This window comes from Liolophura sinensis, chromosome 9 (genome assembly GCF_032854445.1).
Source record: "Liolophura sinensis isolate JHLJ2023 chromosome 9, CUHK_Ljap_v2, whole genome shotgun sequence".
Taxonomy (NCBI): domain Eukaryota; kingdom Metazoa; phylum Mollusca; class Polyplacophora; order Chitonida; family Chitonidae; genus Liolophura; species Liolophura sinensis.
Window position 1 is genome coordinate 11,757,635 of NC_088303.1, and position 26,034 is coordinate 11,783,668.

General features: G+C 38.1%; 1 protein-coding gene across 4 annotated transcripts; it reads right to left on the reverse strand.

The window, feature by feature from the left end:
* Positions 1–1,082: 1,082 nt before the first annotated feature.
* On the reverse strand, positions 1,083–22,388 carry LOC135474954 (lipoma-preferred partner homolog). Of its 4 annotated transcripts, none has more exons than XM_064754657.1 (10): positions 22,143–22,388; positions 15,285–15,424; positions 14,557–14,568; positions 10,804–11,478; positions 9,941–10,042; positions 8,935–9,002; positions 7,978–8,025; positions 7,074–7,204; positions 6,714–6,834; positions 1,083–6,142 (listed from the first exon to the last, which is right to left on the reverse strand). In XM_064754657.1, the coding sequence occupies exons 2-10, from the start codon at positions 15,421–15,423 to the stop codon at positions 6,011–6,013; spliced, it is 1,428 nt and encodes a 475-aa protein (XP_064610727.1). In that variant the 5' UTR covers position 15,424; positions 22,143–22,388; the 3' UTR covers positions 1,083–6,010. The 4 variants fall into 4 exon arrangements, with proteins under 4 accessions (XP_064610727.1, XP_064610728.1, XP_064610729.1 ...); XM_064754658.1 differs by lacking the exon at positions 22,143–22,388 and adding an exon at positions 16,130–16,683; XM_064754659.1 differs by lacking the exon at positions 14,557–14,568.
* Positions 22,389–26,034: the final 3,646 nt, after the last annotated feature.

The window sequence follows — 26,034 nt, forward strand, 5'->3', positions numbered from 1 at the left end:
GAACCTAGATATCAGATTGTACACCTTGCTAAGGCATAATGACAAAGACACCAGCATTTACACCTCATCAAGGAAGCATTGCAAAGCTAACCATCAAACATTACACATTACCAAGGCATCATAAAAATCTACACACCAGACCTGACACCTTACCAAGGCATCATGATAAAGCTAGTCATTAAACCTAAACTACCTATCAAGGTATCATAAAAATCTACACACCAGGCTGACACCTTACCAAGACATAATGACAAAGTGAGACACCAGATGTGACACCTCATCAAGGCATCATGGCCAAGCTAATCAGCAACCATGACACCTTACCAAGGCAGCATGGCAAAGCTAGACACCAAACCGGGAGCTGATTACACAAAACCAGTTTTAATTTAAGTCTACATTTGAAACAAGATTTTAGAGCTCATTTTCAAGCCCTGTAAACTGAAATTTGGGCCATCCCATTAATGTTATATTAAGAAGAATGTGTGAAAATTTCATCTTCTAAAACCAATAAAACTAAGCACTGTGGCAACGTTTTAAATTTTGGTCCCTGACACATCACCATGGCCCAAAGTTAGATATCAGGTAGTACACCTCACCAAGGCCTCATGACAAACATGGACACCAGACCGGACACCTTACCAACAAATCATGACAAGGCTGGATAACAGATCTGACACCTGATCAAGACATCACGACAGAGCTGGACACCAACTGTCAGGAATTATAGGCCTACAGTTTAAGGACAAACTATTAATGTCTTGGGTTCAAACAATCAATGTCATAATCATTTAATGGAAATCATATTATCAGGCGAGTTGGAAGTGATGTTGGAGTAATTGAGCTATTTCTTGTTTGTAACATTACAAACAAATTTCTTGTCGCAAAATCTACACCACGCGGCTGCATTTCACATGTCCTCTCTGTAGACTGCCAGGGCAAACCCTATTTCATCATAATGTCAAAACCATAGTACGTGTTCATGACCTGCAAATATTACACACATACTATGTCTGGTAACATCTGTGGTAAATTGCGTTCATAATTACTATACATATATATGGCGTATTAAAACAAACAATGTGTTATAAATATATCACTATACAAGTTTATTTGTGACAAGACAATACCTAACAAAACTGATCACATACATGTACATATAAATGTAATTAGGTCAACATAGAGGCCTACAGTTATTACTGCCCAGATACACACTTATCTTTGCTTCCCATTACAAAACTTGTTTCCAGAGTGACTGGTCAAAAAACTGCAAAATCTAGGTTCTGCAAAAACTTTATCATGTCTAAGGAAGATCCTGGCCAAACATTCATTCATGACAATCCACATGTATCAATACCACATAGATGCATTACTTAATTTACTCCTGAAGCAATCAAATTTTAGTGCTAAGGAATAAAAAAACTTCTACGATGAAAATATTAGTAATTTTTATGTCAGAAATCTGTTACACTGTACACACTGCCACAAATAAATATAGAGAGCCAAGAGGTGAATGTGAACAGGTACATGTATATCTATAAATACTACTACAAGCTTTGATATTCTGAACAGTTTGGACCCTAGTAAATAACACAGGACTAGCATTCAAATCTAGGATAACTGCATTACTGGAATCCTCAATAAATAAAATGATAAGGAACAAATACATGTACTTGTTTATGTACACTTTTAAAATGAGAGAAGTGGATCCACACAAACTTTATACTTAAATATATTTTCACTGCCAAGTAGCTTATCAGCCAGTGGCAGTGGGAACAGTATATTTCCAGTACCCATATGTAAACTCAAACCTGGTAAGCTGACTGTATTGTAGGCTAGTGATCATGTACACATAGGCGATATACAAGTATGTAAACTGTAACAATGTACCTAAATCAATACTATAAAAATAGCACATTCTGAAGCATAAAACAACTTCTGAATTAGTAAGAAAACACAATCACTGCCAACAAAAATTATTTTAAAAAAAAAAGCATGAATACTTGTACCCAAGGAGGAAAATTATAAATACAACAAAAGTATAAAAGCATACCAATGCCTGGGCTTTGTGGAACTTAATGCATGTCTAACACCAGGCATTTACCCAACAGTGTCATTTTCAGCTGAGGATATGTTGTACCGGCTGTATTCGCCTTATTTACTTGTGAGAGTATTCAGAGCATTCGTTGTTATCTTTTTGAGCTAAAATGTCCTCTATGACTGTAAAATACTGTTTACCACAGATCACAAATGCATCACAACCAGACAGGTAACAACTTGAGATTAACAAACAACAACAACAGGTGGTTACATAAAGCTTAACACCATTAGGTTTCGTAAGGGTTTGTATTATGCGCTCAATGGGAGACAACCAGCACTGTTCAAATATTCAATGGAAACACTTAAAATATTTGTTGCTAGTGCACACAAAATATGTACGAGATGTACATGAATTTATTAGACTGCTATATATGCCCAAGCCTAGCATCCACCCTTGTGCATGGATATTTCTGCAATAAATTAGTCAGTCTCAAAATGGGGTTCACCAGCCTTCTACAAAGGGAAACAAATCTTGGAACTGATAAAACAGCAGTGCCCTCTATCTATCTAAATAACACTGTCAGCTTTTATTATTCATCATTTCTGGTGTTGGTATTGAAATCAGTGGTATTGTTATTTAAGTAGGTAGAGGGCTCTGCTGTTTTATCAGTTGCAAGATTTGCTTCCCTTTGTACGAACTGGTGTGCCCCATTGTTCAAACTAGACAGTTCTCAAAACAATTACATTTTCACATGCCATTTTAACTGAACATTCATGAATACTGTATAATGTTACAAAACTGCACCACACACCATATCTGTGTTATTTCTGTACCTAAAGTCTAAAGCTGATCAACATCACTCGTGATTACACCATGTAAGTCAGGATAAATATTCTAGCATCATTTCTAATTTTAGCTTCATTTCTTAACTACATGTACATAATTGTATAAGACTGTTTGGTAATTAATCCAATGCTCTGTTAAACCCATGTCTCATAGCCATGCTGACCACAACAGTTATGTCTCAGAGCCATACTGAGCACAACAGTTAAGTCTCAGAGCCACACGGAGCACAACAGTTATGTCTCAGAGCCACACCCAGCACAACAGTTATGTCTCAGAACCATATCCAGCACACAACAGTTATGTCTCACAGCCACACCCTGCACAACAGTTATGTCTCAGAGACATATCCAACACACAACAGTTATGTCTCACAGCCACACCCAGCACAACAGTTATGACACAGAGCCACACCCAGCACAACAGTTATGTCTCAGAGCCATATCCAGCACACAACAGTTATGTCTCACAGCCATATCCAGCACACAACAGTTATGTCGCAGAGCCATATCCAGCACACAACAGTTATGTCGCAGAGCCACGTCCACAGCAGTAGTTACAAAGTATTGACGATCCAAATGTTGTATCCGTGGAGTAAAACAGCAAAAACACACCCTTTGTTAACTTATCGCCTATGGATGGGCACATTCAATATATCAAACATCAGCCATATCTAGCCTTTATATATACATGTATATGTACTCTATATTGCAGACACATATTCTGATAATATGCCATTGAATCAACGAGTTGAATAACACCCTGACATTACTTCCAAGTGCAAAGATCAAATAATTTTTAACAATTTTAGGAAGAAATTTATTGACCTCGTCAGAAAATGGGCAAGCAAAAAGCAATGTTCATGTGGCAATTCAAATCAACTGGATTGTATTCAGTGATTTGGACACACAGAAGGCCATGTCAAAGAATTTTAGTCATAACCCAAAGAGATTCAATTAGTATCTGAACCCTCCTCTTGGTTAATGATACCTGTATAAGAAATATTGTACAAAATTAACTTACTGCAGTCCATGCATTTGCCATGTCACATGAAATTACATGTAACTGATAAAAACACCAGTCCATGCATTTGCCATGTCATATGAACTTACATGTAACTGATAAAGACACCAGTCCATGAATTTGCCATGTCATAAGAACTTAAATGTAACTGATAAAGACACCAGTCCATGGATTTGCCATGTCATATGAGCTCAAATGTAACTGATGAAGACACCAGTCCATGCATTTGACATGTCATATGAACTTAAGTGTAACTGATAAAGACACCAGTTCATGGATTTGCCATGTCATATGAACTTACATGTAAATGATAAAGACGCTAGTCCATGGATTTGTCATGTCACAGGAACTTACATGTAACTGATAAAGACACCAGTCCATGAATTTGCCAGGTCATATGAACTTACATGTAACTGGTAAAGAAACCAGTCCATGGATTTGTCATGTCATATGAAATTACATGTAACTGATAAAGACACCAGTCCATGGATTTGCCATGCCATATGAACTTACATGTAACTGATAAAGAAACCAGTCCATGGATTTGTCATGTCATATGAAATTACATGTAACTGATAAAGACACGAGTCCATGTATTTGCCATGTCATATGAATTTATATGTAACCAATAAAGCATTTTGATAAGTAACAGTCATACTTTATCCTCTGCTTGCTAAGACTATGATAAAGTTTCGTCCAACAATACACATCTATGGAAGCCCACAAAGTGCATTATGTGTACCCACTTTATATCTAGAAATAATACCAGTCTGTCTGGTGTAAACATACACAAATACATGCAAAAAAGTGACTGCACAAATAGTTCTCTGGAAGTCACTGCTTCTCACAAGCTATCTACAGGTAAATCCACAGAGACAAACATCACCTTTTTCAAGCCAATACTGCTAATAACATTTAGTGATTTTTTGGGCTGAGCCTTTACGCTGTCTTCAAAATTAGTCTAAAAATCTACCTCAGTGTTAGTCATCTCTGGTATACAGTTGAGTATATAAGAAAAAGACATAATTTGCATACAAACCTCCAAAAGGCTATAAACTGTCACATAAGCTTCATGACTGACATCCTCAGTTTTTTGATATACTACATACATGTCCATGGATATTTTTACACAAACTGCCAAGTACATCATCAGTGACTAAGGACTTCATTACAACATGTGTTGTAAATCTTCAACTTTTTCAACCACTAAAGCACTTTTTTCAGTGGAATTTATGCATACAATTATTATGAACATGACATCAGAATTGATTTGTTTGTGTTATTAAAGATGCAAGCTTCATAAAACTGTGCAAATTATTTCTCCACACCCCACAGTTTTCTGAAAATGTATTGGTTGCTAAGGCGATTGAAAAGGTTGAAGAATTGGAGTATCTATGTATATACATGTACATACTGCCAAGTAGCTTTCATCTGAGAGAAAAATGTAACTACAAATTCAAATTGTCATGATCGTGACTTCCTGAATACTATTGTCACACAAGGACCTTCTGATGAAGGAGTCATAAGACTTCATTTCTTGTCCAAATCAATTCAGTTTCAAGTCATGTAGCTCAGTGACCAGTACTCAGGTAGCTGGTACTTAACAGTTGGGAAGTCCAGCATTGGGTGATCAACATCCACTGCTAGAGAATGATGTATATCACAACTATGTCAAGACTTACATTCAGACAGATGGTAAGCTCACCGACTTGATGACGTAACTGTCAACCATACACCGCATCCGCCAATCAACTTGTTGATATAACTACTTATCAAACAACACATAAGCCTATCAACTTGATGATGCAACTGTGAATCAAATAAAATCAATCAGCCAATCAACTTGTTGAAACTGTCAATCATTTTGGCTTTTTTATCAGCACCAGTCAATTTTGTTTTGAGGTGACTGTACCAAATGTGAGAAGATGTCGCTATATCAACTCTTGTGATGGGGCAGACCACTGTTTTCAAACCTCTTCATTTTTAAAAGGTACTCATCACTCATTGCCCAACCCTCCACATAATTCACTGCTACAAGAACTGTAAATGTCCATCGACATTGCTGTGCCCAGCCGGTGGACATGAGGTCACTTCTGAGGTCACCCCTCATAGTTCTGTGGTCATCTTTGTGGTCATTGCCTGAATCCTCTTAGCATTACAGTTTTTACACAGAATGTGGTCATCCAGTGGGTAACAACCTCTTCCTTCAGCCTCTGAGGACAGTAGCATTCCACAGTCCTGACAGAACACAAACAAAAAAGCTGTGAACAATGTGACAAAGAGACAAGGGGAATAACTGGACCATTCCTTTAATACACCATACATGGACAAGTCCTCAAGTCTATGACTATGGTAACAGAACCATGAAGGGGTTGACAATACAATATCGACATGCCCTGATTGAAATGTTGATGTCTTTGTATTATACATGTAGTTTATTCACCTTCTGGAACACAAAAACACTGCAAATCTAAGCCAGTCAAAACTTACACATATCAAAATACCTGTATTGGAGTAGATAAATTTTAATCTGTGGCTACATTGTATATTGTACATGGTCCTTAGCTTCCGACTATTGTAGCAGCTCTGTACCCAAAAACCAGTTAAAGGGAGGCCACTCAATTGAAATTCAAAGAGACTATTTCAATCATTATAATACTCTGTCTGCTTGTGTAAAATAAAATTACTTTGGAGAGATTATGTTCCTGAAACTGACCAGTCCAGCAACAAACATCTTGTTCTGTTACTCACAAAGGATGGAACAGCAGGGAAATGTATGTGTGTGTGCTTGCTGTGTTTTTGAGCTCACCTCACATCTGTAACAGTTGACATGGAAGCTCCTGTCCATGGCTACCACCCTCACAGTCTCCTCGTTCCCAGGTTCTGGCATAATGGGGTGGTGACACACACAGCACCGAGGTGCAAATTTCCTGTGGGGGACACAACAGGTGTAAAATACAAGACCAACACTATGTCATGAATTAAAGAAACAAATATGTATGATCAGACACTCGATACAGCTATATGCTTGTGCAAAATGGAGGTAAAAAATTGCTCTTGCTATCACATATATGTACAGGTAAGCCAATAAAAACAATATACGCCTCAAATCAAAAACGTATACTGGTATACATGTTCTACTCGGTATACACATTTAACATGTACTCACTTGTGAAAATCTTCTATACAATGTATCTGATTGGTGGCATCCACAGTGAATGGTATTCCATCTAAGCTTTTCCCACAAACAACACATGTGAAACAGGCCGGGTGGTATGGTTTTCCTGTGGCCCTCAGTAACTGAGACACAAGTTTACAAAACACACATGTAAAACAGGTTGGGTTTTGGGTTTTAATGTGGTTCTCAGTAACTGAGACACAAGTTTACGAAAACAGGCTAGGTGGTGGGGTTTCATGTGGCCTGCTTTCTCCGTAACTGAGCTAAGTTTACAAAACACACATGTAAAACAGACTGGGTGGTGGGGCTTCCTTGTGGCCCTCATTAACTGAGACAAGTTTACAAAACACACAATGTCATGCCAATTCACATCTACCACAGTTACTTCAGGATTTGATGTAGATTAACAACCAAAAGATGCTATAGAATAACATACACAAATGCTTATTTGATTTCTCTGTAAATATCCTATCAACATTTCTCCTTTACCACACCAGTGTAAGTTAAAAGTGACCACTGAGTAATTGTGAATGTTGATAAAGTGGAGCTACCCTATTTCCTCAACCTTTTCACAAAGGAAAGAGCAAATTTCCGTTCAAATTTAAGCACACCGTTCATTTGATTTTGGAGAAAAAACTACACCAGTTTGATTGACCAGTTTCAGGGCTTCACAAAAAGTCTAATTTTATCAGTCAACACAGAATAATGCCTTCAGAGTATGTTTCATAAAACACCTAGCAAACGTGCAAAAAGTTTGAAGAATTACAGAATGTCCCCACACTTACGATGCAGACCTGAGGGTATTCTACAGTGAACATGCATTTTACATAGATGAATCACAAACCCACATGTACTATAAAACCAATTTCTTATCAAGTGTTACTGCTCAACTTACCCTGTCTGTGATGATCTTGGAACACACCGAACATTTCTCTAGAGTGTTCTGTAAAACAAAAATTTATGGAAATATTATAAATTATGGGTCATATTCAGTCTGTTGACTAAATAAAACTCCAACTTCTGGTTATATTTATTCAATTCAGGTTGTTTTGGGAAGAAATATTAAAAATTTTTTACAATGAAATCATGACACACAGAAAGTTTCTTTGGTCTCCGCCAGTTTTTGCAAATAAATTTCAACCTTTCAACCTACATACCTCATATCCTTTTATAAACTGAGTAACAGGCTTTAGAACCATATATTTCCTAAGCCATTAATGCATGACCATTTTATCTTGATGCATGACTGAATCATATTGTTTGAATGTGATGTTGAGACCAGATGTGCATGTTTTGAAGTTCAGTCAGGCTCGATTGATGCTCTTGGTTTTAAGCTTTCTGGACAAGTCTTCACACCTCACTGGACAGAGTTTGTTTTACAGGGTATAACAGTGGTCTCCGACGTGAGATGACTTACACCTCTCAGCCAGTGTGCGTCTAAGACAGGTAGAATAATTAATAAAAATAATTAATTAATTATGAACCAAAATGTCAATGTTACTGTCTTGCTCACGGAATATGTTCAGTCTGTTTCTAATGTATACCTAGGCAGAAACCCGTGAGTTACCCAAACAGCATCTGGAAGTCATGACGTATTAACATGTGTAATATAACTTTAAACATCAACTATATCACAGCAGTAAATCTCTTGACAACTGAACCTACAAACATTAAGTGATGGACAAGACCACGCAAACTGAGCTGAGTTCAGAATGACAACAGTGAATGGCAGGTACACTGAGTCAATCAGTCAGGGCCCTGACAACATTACTACACACACAAAGTTTCCAGACACACATTTACAACTACCAGCACTTACAGTACAAAGACAATATTCTCTGATCGTACTCACCAGATAGCACTCTTCACAATAGGGCTTGTTCTCCATGGAGTAGAATGGAAGGCCTCTCAACATTTTTGCTGAAGAAAGATACAACACAGCTCTACTAAACACATGTAATCAACAAGATTTTCTGCTGCTCAAAATGGTCAATTTTATTTTCACAAATTCAATAAATGTCAAGTGACTATTATATCATATTTTCAACAACTATCAAATAACAATACTGTATAGTAATACAGTACAAAGTAAACCTGGTTCTGAAACTCTTATCTTGTGATAATATGAAAGGCAAAGAATTTTTTCATTTTTCCAACTTAATAAAATGCCTTTGAAACTTTGAATTCTATGATAACTTTTACTGGGACCAGAAACACGAAGACATTTAGACCACAACTGCTCACCACGATGCGCAAACAGCCCAGGGGCAGACAACTCCTAATACAGATCAAAATGTGAAAAATAGCCTGAGAGATCATTTTGCACACTTTGTGTGAGTTTTAAGAATCCTTTATTCAAGAACTGCAGAGAAATGCTCTGCACAAACCTGAGGGAGATGGATGGAAAAAACAATCACTATGTTCCCCTCACTAGATACATACAACAGTTGACACAGATGAAGCATGTGATGTGGTACACCTGGCCATAGCTGTACACCCATTATTTTCCCCCAATAAGTTTTAATCATTATCTATTGGATACTTACTACAGTTGACACAGATGAAGCATGTGATGTGGTACACCTGGCCATAGCTGTACACCCATTATTCTCCCCCAATAAGTGTTAATCATTATCTATTGGATACTTACTACAGTTGACACAGATGAAGCATGTGATGTGGTACACCTGGCCATAGCTGTACACCCATTATTTTCCCCCAATAAGTTTTAATCATTATCTATTGGATACTTACTACAGTTGACACAGATGAAGCATGTGATGTGGTACACCTGGCCATAGCTGTACACCCATTATTTTCCCCCAATAAGTGTTAATTAATATCTACTGGATACTTACTACAGTTGACACAGATGAAGCATGTGATGTGGTACACCTGGTCCATGGCTGTACACCCATTATTCTCCCCAATCACCTGTTTGCCACACTTGGCACACATTCCTAAATACAAAACAGAGTATACACCACCTGCAATAAAGTTGCTGAATTCTGAACCCATACACTAACACAAACATGGCACTTGATCTGTGAGACAATGAACTTCATTCAGTTACACTATGGAGGTATATAATGAAGGAGGAATGACTAAGACTGTGTTCAATGTATGATACCAACACAGCAGGGTATATACCTCCATGGTTACACACACTTATACTGCAGTTTTATTTCAGAGAGCAAACAGAAACGTGAAAGTTAATTATTTATTTATTTATTTGATTGGTGTTTTATGCCATACTCAAGAATATTTCACTTATACCACGGCAGCCAGCATTATGCTGGGTGGAAACCAGGCAGAGCCCAGGGGAAAAGCCACAACCATCTGGAGATTGCTGGCAGACCTTCCCACATACGGCCGGAAAGGAATGAAATTTATTTAGTCCTAATGCCAATCAATTTATTTAAGGATGCTGGCAATGACATACAAATATACACTTACATTCTAATTCATGCCCTAAACAGAGTTCCTGTAAAGTTTGGCCCTGTAGTTTAGAAGAGGTTATGACAATAATATATATAAATGTGTGGGGGACACCACAAAGTGTGTATTATTATCTTAATATGGTGGAAGGTAAAAAAAAAAAATAAGCTCCATGGCTACCACCCTCACAGTCTCCTCGTTCCCACATACGAATGTGTGGTCGTATGACAAACCGTTAACTTCTGCAACTTTTTATGTGTACTGTTTTTAAGCTTCAGATTACCAAAAAAGTCAGGATCTCCGGCAGACTCCATGTTCTGTAGAAGTAGGTTAGTGAGTGCATCCACCTCTGCCTCTTTCCCCGCAGAGTTTGATGCCTCGCTCAGCTTGGTGGGCCCTGCGGCATGGTACTGCATGCCGGAGCTGACTTGTCCAGAGGTGCTTGGGCGGGTAAAGGCCGGCTGAGGGGGTGAGGGTTTAGGTGCAGGGGCGTATCCAGACCCGCCATGGCTGGGCAGTCCACTGACGTCTGCGTAAGAGGAGCTGACAGAGTGGGAGTGGGCAGGGGATGGGTTGGACGTAGGCGATGAGCCATACAGGACCTTGGTATGAGTCTGGTCTTTGTTGCGATAGTCTCCTCCAGGCGCTGCCCGCGGATAGTCTGGCTGGTTGTTATAGGAGTTGGCTGGGTTACCGTAGCTCGTCTGGGCCGAGTAGCCTGTGCCGGTTGTGCGGACTGACACAGGCTGGCCGTGTGAGGGGTAGGAGTCATATTGCCCTGGAGGTGGGGGAGGAGGGTAGTCCTCATCAGCATAGTGGTAGGCGCGGCCCTGGTCCAGGGGAGGGGGTGGGGGGAAGGCTGGATCGTCTCCATACCCCATCTGGCCTTGGGGAGGGGGTGGTGGGGGGAAGTCATCCTCCTGCTGTACATGGTAATTCACCGACCTGTATGAGACACCTGAAAGTAGAGCAACAGAAAGACATGCGCCATGATACACATATAAACCTGCTATTATACATGTGTCATTACATGTGTATGTACCATACACACTACTGCAACCAGCCGAGTTTCACATGTGCACATACCTGAGGTAAAGCATGTCTCAGTTACAGTACTCAATGTTATCAATTAATCCTTTTAGAAATTACATGCGTATCATTAATATGATTACACTAAAACAAATGTCACCACAATAACCTTTTCACAAAAACTGAAGATTAAAACTACTTCATCACATTTAAATCATCACTTTTGCAAGACTGATAAAATTTTTCTTGACATAGGCATCATCAGCAGGTAAAAGTGACAACAGTGCCTTCAATACTACACAGTTTTAATTTGATTCACTACAATATTTTCAATTTACATTCATTACATTACTGGTTACATGCATTTGTTTTTGTTTTAATACCAGCATTTTCTCATGACAAAGGCGATTTGGGAATCTGGAATAATAGTCTCCAGTGGGCAATCTTATAAAATAACAGACTGGAAATTCATTACGCAGGATTACAATGAAGCTTGCTTCAGGCATTTTTCAGATTTACAAAGGTTAGCGGGCAGAACTCATACTTATCAATCATGCCAAACATACGGGAAAATGCATGAACATTTTTAGCTTAGATTTTTCAGATAAAAATCCTGTCTGACACTTAGGCACTTTAGACAATTTTTGACACTTTTTAGACATTACCTACTGGAAGTCATGAAAGGATGTGGTTTTCAGGCACCTGAATATTATACTGTAAAGGTGATTTGATGGTGATGCTTAATGTTTGTTCCAACCCAAAATAGAAGAGAACAATGGGAAACCAGGGACTGAAGTTTCATGCTATGTTGGACTGAGAGACTGAGACGTGGTAAAAGAACTAACTACACCTATAGAAACACAAACACAGTATGTCTGCAGTAAACAAAACACATGCAACAAATGTAAAATACAATTTGAAAGAATTACAACAGTAACAACATCAACTAGAGATGAAAGATTCACGACACCACACACAAATGATATACTAAACAAAACTAAGATATACACACCTGCACATACGACACACTTATCAGTGTACTATTTATCCACCATAACAGAAATGTAGCATATGATAGTCAATGTACCATAACACAAATGTAGTGTACAATGGTCAATGTGACATAACAGAAATGTAGTGTACAATGGTCACAATGGTCAATGTGACATAACAGAAATGTAGTGTACAATGGTCACAATGGTCAATGTGACATAACAGAAATGTAGTGTACAATGGTCACACTGGTTAATGTGACATAACAGAAATGTAGTGTACAATGGTCACAATGGTCAATGTGACATAACAGAAATGTAGTGTACAATGGTCACAATGGTCAATGTGACATAACAGAAATGTAGTGTACAATGGTCACAATTGTCAATGTGACATAACAGAAATGTAGTGTACAATGGTCACAATGGTTAATGTGACATAACAGAAATGTAGTGTACAATGGTCACAATGGTCAATGTGACATAACAGAAATGTAGTGTACAATGGTCACAATTGTCAATGTGACATAACAGAAATGTAGTGTACAATGGTCACAATGGTCAATGTGACATAACAGAAATTTAGTGTACAATGGTCACAATGGTCAATGTGACATAACAGAAATGTAGTGTAAAATGGTCAATGTACCATAACAGAAATGTAGCATAAGATAGTCAATGTACCATAACAGAAATGTAGTGTACAATGGTCACAATGGTCAATGTGACATAACAGAAATGTAGTGTACAATGGTCACAATTGTCAATGTGACATAACAGAAATGTAGTGTAAAATGGTCAATGTACCATAACAGAAATGTAGCATATGATAATCAATGTACCATAACAGAAATGTAGTGTACAATGGTCACAATGGTCAATGTGACATAACAGAAATGTAGTGTACAATGGTCACAATTGTCAATGTGACATAACAGAAATGTAGTGTACAATGGTCACAATGGTCAATGTGACATAACAGAAATGTAGTGTAAAATGGTCAATGTACCATAACAGAAATGTAGCATATGATAATCAATGTACCATAACAGAAATGTAGTGTACAATGGTCACAATGGTCAATGTGACATAACAAAAATGCAGTGCACAATGGTCAATGTACTGTAACAGAAATACACTGTACGATGGTCCATGTACCGTGACAGAAATGCAGTGTATAATTGTCAATGTACGTAAACAGAAATGTAGTGCAGGATGGTCAATGTACCGTAGACAGAAATGTAGTGTACATGTATGACAGTCAATGTACCATAACAGAAATGCAGTGCGCGGTGGTCAATGTACTATGAGAGAAATGTAGTGTAGGGAGGTCAATGTACAATAGCAGAAACGTGGTGTATTATGGTCAATATACCGTAACAGAAATGTGGAATGTGATGATCAATGTACCCAATAACAGAAAGCGGTCGATGGGCAACAAACCATGAAACAATGACACAATAAAAAAAGGAATAAAACAAAACTAGAAGGCACTCCGACAGCACAGTCATCAGCCACTATTAAATGTACAAATGCTCAAACTACAATCAAAGGGACAATACTCATCACAATACTCAAAAGGACATCACATAGAGTACTGCCATCACGCAATACCTAATGGTGAAACACTTCAGTGATCCTGATCCAGTACAACCAAAATTTAGTTTATTCATGGTTGTAGGCCCCAAGGCCAAACTTTGCACAAACTTTCATCTAATTCCACAATATAACATTTTCTATGAAGTTGTTGACAGACAGAAAGGTGGAAAAATAAACAAACAACACAAACCTAATTGGTGGAGGGAGTATATACTCTAAGCACTGTAAACAAATACCACAAAACTACAGCAGAAGAAACAGCATGATAATCTACACTGTGGATGACAATCAGAACACCTACATGTGTATCAGGGTAAAAGAAAATGCTTAAATCTATAATGAGAAGGAATAAAGAGAACACCAGCTGATGGGACATTCATGCAATCAAGAGGTCAAGGGTCAACCAGAAAACTTACCTTTCCCAGGAGCTGAAAGTGACAACACAACAAACACTGGGGATGAGGGCATCCAAAAGACAAACATAACATAAACTCTACATGTATACATGTATGTAAGGATCCAAAATTATCATAATCTATGTTTATAAAAGTAAGAGATGCAACATTTATTACATGCACGTGCCTTTGTCAGTATGCAGGGAACTATTGTATATTTTATACTGTGTGTATACTGTGAATATATACTTGTTAACTATATATGAGGTATTTAATTAAAAAATAACTTCTACTGGAATTTAATCATTCTGTTTTTGTATGACACTATTATATAAAGTTATCTCCCCTTAAATGCATAAGCTGGGTATTTCGAAACACATCCCTGTTAAACCCTTCAAAACCTTTTTGCATTAACAAGTTTTAGAAATCAAATATAGTTGGAGGTCTGTTTAAATCATGCAAAACTGGAGGAAACAAACACTATGAAATCACCGAACAAATATGTGGTGTGGATTGTAAAACAGTACAACACCCACGCTATGTGTAAATGAACAACTGAATCTGAGGAATGAGCAAGACAAACTTTATACAATACCAGTACAAAAACATAACATTCGACCAAATCTATTATTTTTCTGATTTCAAAATCAACATTATATATTGTATATCTATGTTTACACAATAACCATGTACAGTAATGTACGTTATACAGAAATCGATTAATAATGGTCATATATTAATCACGCTACCTGGCCTGTAAGGTTTAGGGGCATCATGCTGTGGTTTGGGTCTGGGGGCAAGCCCAGGTGGCAGGGCTCCATGCTGGTTCTGCTCCTGTATCATCATGTAGCCAAACTCTCTCTCCAAACCAGTTGCTGGTTTAGCCATCCTGTAACAGATGGTAGACAATATTGTATTGCATGACCTGCGGCAGAGAGATACAAGTATGGGTGTATCATATACAACAAGGCCCTTCTTGAGTCACAAAACTCTCTCTCCAAACCAGTCGCTGGTTTAGCGATCCTGTAACAGATGGTAGACAAAATTGCAACACATGATCTGGGGTAGCGAGATACATGTATGGGTGTCTCATGTAAAACAAAGCCTTCAGGACTAAATATCCAGCATGTAACAAAACCTCTCTCCAAACCAGTCGCTGCTTTAGCCATCCTGTCACAGACAATATGCAATATTGTAACACATGATCTGGGGCAGAGAGATACATGTATGGGTGTACCAGAAGGTCTTCCAGAACTACATCATGTAACTAACCTCTCTCAACCAGTCACTGCTTTCACCATCTTGTACCACACAACAAGCAATTTTATAACACATGATCTGGAGCAGCGAAATATGGGTGTAACTGTACAAGTAAACTTTCCAGAAATTTGCCATGTAACCAAACTAATTCATCCAGTCATCGGTTTAGCCACTGGTCCAGGACTACATCATGTAACAAAGCTCTCTCAACCAGTCATTGGTTTAGCCATCCTGAAATAGACAATAGGCAATACTGTAACACATGATCTGGAGAAGAGAGATACATGTGCATGTGTGTGTGTGTGTGTGTGTGTGTGTGTACAGTTTGGCCCACCAGAACTACATCATGTAACCAGTCCCTCTTTCTAAACCAGTCGCTGGACGAGCAATCCAGTGATGACCCTCAAGCAGTCAGTCAATGACAGTGTAGTACAGCCTGAAGAAGAGAAATACAGTATTTGTATGGATGTACCAGGACAACAAGAAACACTTATTTCATCGACATGTAGAGCTCTGCAAGGAAGGAAGTAACTTCTATCACTATTATACATCTACAAGTCACTCTGACTTCATGACATCCTCTTGGTGCATCCGGCTACAACATGCATACAACATGATGTCCCTTTAATTTATTTGACTGACCTGTGTTTTAATACTCAAGAATTTTTCTCTCAGTGGTTAGTTTTATAGGCAGAGTGCCCAAAGTGAACACCACCATCCTATTTCAGGTACATGACAAACTCCCTTGACGCAACAGCAGAACCTGCAAGAGCTGGTTTTGAACACACAACCTCACGGGTATTATAAATAAAGTGTCTGACAGTCTCACCAAGGAAGTTCAAAGGTTCTCTTTTTAACAATACATGTACTTACCTAAACAAAACAAGACAGTTCTTTATAGCACGGCCCCGATATATAAAGTTTTTTTAATATTTTAGCCCAAATTAGTAGAATGAAAGGTTGCCCAAATTAAAAAAGTGTGTTTGGCTCTGGCCTGCAAGCTAAAAATCACAGCATGTAACTTTGTCACCTTTCCTACAGACTTGTGAAGCCATATTGGCTAACAATAACAAAATAATAACAAATGTATAAAAATCCTGCCTGTTACATTTACATATATGTATGTTAATATTTTAATACTGGAAAGTTAGACATTTTGAAATAAAGTGTACATGTATATGTATGTACCTGTACATTTATTCACTGAGTCATATGTGTACACGTGCCCATTTGCTACTGAGAATGAGGTCAATCTGTATTTTTTCATCTTGTAACTTCATCACATTGTTTGGTAGAATATCATGTTTTAAATTAGGTGGAAGGCAGAAATCCAGTTTAACAAGCCACAAAAATTTCCTCCCATTGTTTTGTTTTTTTTATCATCACATAATTACAGATTTATATATAAATCATACACAATGTCCAGTGAAATGAAAAACTCTTTTTTGTCCACACATGACTAAAAGGCTTAAAGATACCCGCAACAGTCGAGGGAAAGGGGTGAAGAGAATACAGGGAAGAGAAAAGGCATTGAGTTATAATGATGGAAGTGGCGTGGGAGAGGTGGGAGAACAAAGAAGTGGGGGTGGGGGAGTGGGTGCTGCTCTGATGGACATGTGTAAATATGAATAACCCTGCTTTGGGGAATAATATATCTTTAGTAAAGAATGAAATTACAAAGAATGAACTTAAATGGCTCTACCAATGCACAGCAAACAAAGTACACATAGAATATAGTACAATAGAGATTATAACGCTCTTTAGAAGAGCTTTACACATAGCAAGTACTTGAAAAGATGTTTTATCTCTTTCTTGGTGTAAGGCCAGAAATGTGGATACTTTTTTGCTCTTTTTTAAAAAAAGGTTTACACCATAAAACATGAGAAAGGCTGAGTTGACACAGATTTCTCTCCTCAGCAAACCATTTAGTGTTGACAAACATGCGTCCTCTTGAATTGATCATACTGATGCAGGCAAACCAGGGACAGAATTAGGTTAAGTCTAGCCAAGATAACACTGTACCTGCATGGTTGTTTAGGATGAGTGAGGTGTGGGAGAAAACAGCAGAAACTATCTATCAACCACCTGTTTGTAGACTAGCAGAAAAAACCCATTCCCAGCAGATTAGTGTGCAATGTGTGGTTATGTACATGTAGCTGTATCACAGATAGTATATAAACAGGTTGGTATACAAGCAGATGCATTCTGTCTCCACCACTGTAAGAGCTAGCTGAGACACTTCCCAATATCCACAATAGTGTGAATCAGGGTACATGTACTGTATGTATGTGTTTTTTTAATACCTGTGGAAGACATTAATACAAGTTGTAGACCTATATCTGTGTTGAAATCACGTTGAGCCACTTTTAAATTTTTTTTTTTTTTTTTTTTTTTTTTTGATTGGTGTTTTACGCCGTACTCAAGAATATTTCACTTATACGACGGCGGCCAGCATTATGGTGGGTGGAAACCGGGCAGAGCCCGGGGGAAACCAACGACCATCCGCAGGTTGCTGGCAGACCTTCTCACGTACGGCCGGAGAGAAAGCCAGCATGAGCTGGACTTGAACTCACAGCGACAGCATTGGTGAGAGGCTCCTGGGTCATTACGCTGCGCTAGCGCTTTAACCGACTGAGCCACGGAGGCCCCCTCACTTTTAAATTAATTTGAAAAAGAAGATTGTGGGAATATAACACAAAATACTGTTACCAGTGTACATGTTGCTCCATTCTCTGCTTTAAATTTTGAATTCAGCAAAGAACCAGTCATACGTAAAATATTATCCATGGGCCGTTATGTTTTTTCCTTCATTTTTGGCTTTACTGTACTATATAAATGTAGGTGTATATTGTAGCTATTTCTTACATGGTGTTCTCAGTATTAAGCTCCTAAACACTGTAAGCTCAAACAAAAATCATTACACGGAGTAAATACAAAATAAAGAAATACATGTACGTGTCAAAAAAGTCAAGCTCTAGTAGATTTTGAACTGACAGGATTCCTGACACAAAAGTTTATATGGGCATATATCTTCTTCACTGTGCACTATATACGATACAGATATACTAAACACTGTTGCACATACATGTACATGTGGGAATTCAATTACATGTTGTCCGTACATGGGAAGGTCTGTTAGCAACCTGCAGATGGTCGTGGATTTCCCAGTTTCCTCCCACCTTAATACTGGCCGCGGTTGTATAAGTAAAATATTCTTGAATATGGCGTAAAACACTAGTCAAATAAATAAATAAAATCAATTACATGTTGTTACTGATTTTTTTAAACAACTGTAAGGCTATAATTTATTGCTAAGACAATGTAAGAGTGTAAATAAATAAATGTAAAGCATTTTTACATGTATTATTCTTCAGCATACATGTACTTCATACAGGTATACATCAATTAAGCCAAATTATCAGCTCCAGATCTCTCAGAAAAAGCATACAACAATAGCAAATAAATTATACATGCAGGTCTGTGTACAGCTGTATATGTATGTGACAATACAGGATACTCTACTTACATTATGTATTCATGTAGAGACGTCAAATATATATTCAGTATGTCAGCTATGCAGTCTTAAATCCCAGGCTTCAGACTTCTGCAGATACACATGACAAATAAGGAAGCTTGGGCAGATAAGGAAGTCCTGGCAACACTTGTGCTGGGATCTTCTCTATCACATTTCTGGTCTACGGCAGGTCGCACACCTTCCTCAGCTGGAGGACTAATGGTCTAGCTGTGCTTTGAGCATTTGTAGACAGTCACTACATGAGGTTAAGTCTGAAGGAGGTACTACAGCAGTACACCTACTGCATACTATACCCCTCAGTAGTACTGCATACTATACCCCTCAGTAGTACTACTATACCACATTCACATAGGCTTACTGGGCATGACTCATAAATGCCAAGAAAATTAAAAGACAGCTTCTTAAAATAGATTTAGGTCCTAAAAAAATGGTTCTGCTATTTTTACCTTTGCACATTTCTAAGGTACTACATCTACAGGTCAACTTGGCTTAGCTGCCACAAAGAGACTCATGAGACCATCTACTGTAAAATTTGTATATACAATCTGTTGTTGATCTACATGTAGTTATTCTGGACAGGACACAAGTAAAGTAAACTGTATTAAAGTAAACTGTATTAAAGTCCTCTTAAATTGATCTTACGTGTATCAGATAAGCATTCTTGATATTGTGGTGTTGTACAGTTTCATGGGCCTGATGGGTTTGTCCCAATACTCACAGTATTTCTCACTATAGAACTTTGGAAGAGTGCTGCAAACTCCAGAGTACACACGGGCTAAATGACCTTGACTATACTGTACAGTCACCATCATTAGAATCCGATTTATGTATCTGTTTTTGTTTTTTTTTTTTTGGAAATTGCTGCTAATGACATAAAATTAAAATGTACATATAAATGTATTATGCGGGTTAACGCTTTGAATAGCCAAGCGAATGAATGAAACATGTCACAAAATCATGATCTATTAGATCAGGCCAGATAAAGTCCTCAGAAAATGCCTAAATAAATAAATAAATAAATATAATGTAAACAAGGTTTGCAATTAGTCTTGATTTTTATATATGTACAAGTGCACATGGATTTGCACAATTGTAACAACAAATATGAACTATACACACATAAACTACAGCACACAAAATCATGTCAACTCACACTACATAAATGTATGTAGGGCCTTCCTGGTTTTGTTTACACCAAGCAAGCTGATGAGATTGACATTCAAAGCCCTAGGATGACAGCCATGACATAAACCTACTGACCTATTCCTCAGTAACAAGTAGCTCAGTGGTAGATCTGAAATGTCAGCCATGTACTGTTCCCAAATGTCCTGTGAATTGTTTGCACTGATTCCTTTGGTTAAACACAACACATGAATGGGTACAAAGCAAAGATAATAATCTGTTTTCATGCTCGTAAATATTTCACTTATATTTAAAAGGAGTGAAAACAAAGTTCCTGAAATAAACCATCGACCTTTGGGAAGATACTGGCACATCTTCCCATGTGTGTCATAAGTGTGGAAAGAAAGCAGTCTTCAGAGAATATCATGGCAGATAAGCAATCAGTACGTTCCTGACTGCTTCTTGTCTGAATCTACATTTTGATGTTTGAGAAAAGTTTTGATGCCCTTGTCTGATGTCCTAGGAATTGAAAGTCAACCAAAAGGTCACAGCCCATTCCAGCTAAAATCCTCCATTGTTTCAATCATTCGTCTACTGTAAATAACTTCTTAATAGTGAAGCTTTTTTCAAATGCCCATGCTATAGTAAATGTAATCAAAAATTATTATTCAAACTGCAAATACAACTAAATCATATAAAAGCTGTCAACAAACTTCTCACTATACGTGCCGCAAATCCTTAGATTTTTATATTTGTATTTTATAGATTATGTCTTATAAATTAAGTCTTAAGCAAAGATGAGATTATTTGATTGTAAGAACTATCAAAAACAACAAGTATATATTGTGACATGCCAACAATTAGTGTAAATAATAACATAAGGTGAAATACTGTCAATACACAACAGACAAAGACGCATACTGTAAATGTATGTACTTAACACATGTCAGAACAGAAGAAAAGCCATTACTTTCAGACTTATATGATGAATGGAATCTATGAGGCATACAGCCATACTGCCTTTTGTGAGCGTCAGCCCTAAATATATTGAAACGATTTTTTAATACAAGAATTATTACGCTGAGCCACTGTTACATTTCTCTACCACTACAAGATGAATTACTTATTATTGTTCACTGGCCGATTCCACAAAGCCAGTTGAAATACGATCTTAAAGCTTACTGCATGTTTGGCTTTAGATTTAAAATTTTGTCCACTTCATCAATGTTATCGTAAGAAAAATGTCTGCAAATTTCAACTTACAGTACAAACTAAGCATTCTAAAGTGGTTTTCAATTTTGACTTAAGTCAGAAATTCCTTTGTGGAATCAGTCCACATATTGTAAATATAAGGTATTTACTTTTGGTAAAAAGGAAACTGAGATGAGTCAGTTCATAATCCTTATGTAGGCCTATCCGTAGAACTACACAGTATACAGTATAAAAATACAGACACATGAACATCACTTTGCCCATATCGTAGCTGCTGTCCACGTCTCCTGCCCACATAAATAACAACCCACTGTAGGCTTATTTTGACATCACAGCGATGATGACACCGAGTGTGTGATGATCGGCGGCCTCACTGTTTCATGCCCTCGGTAGGCCTACACTATTACATGCATGTGTATTATACGTTCTTACTGACACTAACTCAGTGACTGGCACTGACAGACAAGTTGGGACATACCTGACCGTCTTCTCTCTTCAGCAGGGTGTTTCGACGTTCAGCTGATATGATATAAGCCAGAATATCTTTGAGGGCCAAGCCAGTCCAATTTGCAGAAGCTATACAGCCTAAGTTAAAGCAGAAATGTTTTTGAGCAGAAGTAGGAAATACATATGCCTAAAAATGGATATCCCAGGAAATGTCATGCTACGAGTTTACGTCACTTCCTGCTTTTCGGGAAACCAGAAAGTGTCTTGCGAATATCACGGATTTACAGCTGTTTTACGCATGTACGCGGATAAAACCACCTAATCGCCGTGGTTAGGACGATTCGAAGGAAGTTGTGAGACAATCGCGCCTCGCGAAAATCAGAGTCAATACAACGAAAACTGCTGAATTCCCTGCTTGTGGAAAGATTTGAAGAATGAGGCATTCAAGAGTGAATAACTCTGTTGAACAATGTGCATTAAGGGGAACTACTCTTAGTTGCTAGCCTCACTGGCAGCAGGTAACTTGGTTTCAGGCTTACGAGAATAAACGAAGATCTAAAAAATCTTGTTTCGCTTTCACATGGTACGAGTTGTTTTGTTGATTTGTCGAATGCAAATAGGGCAAACTCTGCTTCGTACCAGTTCTATGAATTATGGTAACTCGATATAAATAAACTGAAACATCGTGAGAACATATATAGGCCCTAATATAAAATAAAAAAAAAAGACAAGACAAGAAGACATCGAAATTTCGTCTATTGAGCAATTAAAATCTCCTCATGTGGCTGAAATCCGTCCTTCTACACAATGTTTGCTATACACTTCTACTTCTATTTGATTGGTGATTTACGCCGAGCTCAAGAATATTTCACTTTGGCGTACAACGGTGGGCAACATAGTATGATTTATTTATTTGATTGGTGTTTTACGCCGTACTCGAAGAAAATGTCACTTATACGAGGGCGGTTAGCATTATGGTGGGAGGAAACCGGGCACAGCCCGGGGGCAACCCACGACCATATGCACGTTGCTCACAGATCTTCCCACGTACGGCCGGAGAGGAAGCCAGCATGAGCTGGACTTGAACTCACAGCGATCGCATTGGTGAGAGGCTCTCCAACGCGCAAACCAACTGAGCCACGGAGGTCGCACATATTATGATGTCAGGAAGCTGGATAGAGCCCGAGGAAACCCACGACCACCCGCAGGTTGCTGACAGGCTTTCCTACGTACGACCGGAGATGGAGCCAGCATGAACAGTGAATTTTTGACGTCGTTTGTTATTGAAAGCGGGGTATACAAATTTTCTGATAAATCTGGCGACAGGTTTTGAAATTTCCACACTTATATTTGACAGGTTTTTGGATATGAATTTTCCAGTGTCTGCATGTCGCATGCCGACCTGTCAATGTAAATCCTTGACAACGACGGCACAGGTCTGGCAAGTCCCATACACTGCAGATGCGCCAAAATAAGCTCACAGGCTACAGATGTACGTTGTCCCGAAACACCTTATAATGAAATGACTGTTCATGTTATAATTTTATTTAAAAGCGATTAAATGTTTTCACACAGAACACCAACTTTTTTCTTGAAGAAAGCTCAAATACTAGAAATACTAAAACATGGCATATGTATATAATATCTAACAATAGAGTTTAATTTACTGATCTCTGCATCCTGATCTAGAGCTCATCTCTATATCATGATTTAGAGTTCGTCTCTATATCCTGATCCAGAGCTCATCTCTATATCCTAATCTAGAGCTCATCTCTATATCCTGACCTAGAGATCATCTCTATATCCTGATCCAGAGCTCATCTCTATATCCTAATCTAGATCTCATCTCTATATCCTGACCTAGAGCTCATCTCTATATCCTGTTTTAGAGCTCCCAGGAACATGCAGTATAGTTAGGCTTCTTCTCGATCCTCGCCCTCAGCTTAGGGCCTACCGTTCTCCCTCTCCCAAAATCAAAATATGTCGGTCGCCATGATTTGTACTCAAAGATATTTCACTTATTAGCCTAAGATGGTGTAGAGCCTTACTCGTTCATTTCTTTGGCTGGTATTTTACGCCGTACCACTAAAGGTAAGCAAGAATAGTTAGTATGTGGAAAGATTTCCATTTATAGGGCCTAGATTACACGTGTAAATGTACATATAAATCATAGCTACAGTACTATATTGAGCTTCCATACCTTCAGTCTAATATGCCTAATATACATATACAACATTGGGAGATCAGATCCTGTGCGTGCACTTCACACTGGTCTCAAGTCTACGTGGATCTTTTGTCAGGTAAGTGTTCCAGGCAATGGATCCCCCAGATAGACGTATATGTTCTACCTGGTTTTCACGACCCATAATATGTCCGCCGTCATACAGCATGGTCAAATTGTCTCAAGAAAGGCACAAATCCCAACCAAATAAACAAATTATCCATTAATGGTTTAACTTTTTAATTTTTTATTTTATTTTATTTTTTTTTATTCTTTTTGATAGCCCAGGTAATTCATGATCAGTACAAGCTCCAAGTACTAAGCACATTCTACACCTGTACCATCATTGTTAATTGTTCACGTCTGGTTTTATAAGCCAGATGGATTCGATCTACGGCACTCGCTCATTATAAATCGAGCTGGAAGTGAAATTAGCAAACACCACATAGAGGAAGGAAAAACTATCTAGGCATGCCGAGGATCTGGGCCAACGAGCAGTTTAACTGAGCGCCTGCCTAGACTCTGTCCTCGCAAGGCACCTATCTATTTCAGATGTACATCCAGTACATAACCCTTCACTAAAGCAATGACTAAGCCGATCTTTCCAGCAACTGAGTGAGTGAGTGCTTAGGGTTTCACGTCGTATTTATTAATTTTTCAGTCATATGACGACGAAGGAGTCCTTAGGGTGCGTGTAATGTGCTTCCTTGTTGCAGGGCGGATTTCCACCGCTCTTTTATCTAGTGCTGCTTCACCGAGACGGCTTACCGGAGGCAAGTAAGCCGCTCCACCCGAGCCATTATACTGATACGGGTCAACCAATCTTTACTGTATGCTTCTGTTTAGCGTTACACGAATAGCGTTAAGGCGATCTTGTTTTTTATCTTTTTAATAATGATCTGTAATCAGTTCCTAAAATCTCCAAACAATATCTTTTATTTTCTTACCCTAGCCAAATTCTTAAACTTCTAAAGCAGGAAGCTATGGTTACATTAACTTGGCTTGTTGAGATAACAGTTAATTAAATAAGAAATCTGACAGCCTGACATCCACAAATGTGTCAATTTGCAGATTGCTAGAGGTGATGGAACACCGACATTCTGGCATTTACTAACAGGAGCATATAGAATTTCGCCATTAATGTAGACATGCATAACAAAATATGGAGTCAGTCTCACTAGTCTGAGTAAATTATATTCAACGTATTTTATTTATGGATATCTTATCACATTAATCTGGATTTCAATATGTTATATTCATATATACAACATGTGGTTTAGACAATTCTAGGTTAATTTTGAAAAGTCATGTTTGCTAACTTGGTCAGTGTATAGTACATAAAAATGTAGTAATCAAGCCATCATTTCCTTGTGTATATCTACAGGCACAATACATGTAGGCCTATATCAGTGAGTCTGACTCTATGTAAATATATAATTTATGCAAAATACATTAAAATTAGTGGCCCTTCATAATCAGCACACTTGCGTCATGTTTACTGGAGATTCTTATCTCTTTCTCTCTGCCTTCGCACCTCAAAAACGATCAGTTTGCATTGGCACCTCCAAAACCCATCACTTATGCACTGACACATCCAAAACCCATTAGTTATGCACTGACACATCCAAAACCCTTCAGTCCTGCAATGACACCCCCAAAACCCTTCAGTCCTGTGTTGATACCTCCAAAACTCTTCAGTCCT

What these genes read in the sequence shown, in the direction of transcription:
- LOC135474954 (XM_064754657.1), bottom strand. Translation starts at nt 15,423, where the DNA reads ATGGCTAAACCAGCAACTGGTTTGGAGAGAGAGTTTGGCTACATGATG. An exon ending in ATTGTGAAGAGTGCTATCTG is followed by an intron (nt 8,026 to 8,934) that starts GTGAGTACGATC and finishes TTTGTTTTACAG; the next exon opens with AACACTCTAGAGAAATGTTC. An exon ending in TCAACTGTTACAGATGTGAG is followed by an intron (nt 6,143 to 6,713) that starts GTGAGCTCAAAA and finishes GTGTTCTGTCAG; the next exon opens with GACTGTGGAATGCTACTGTC.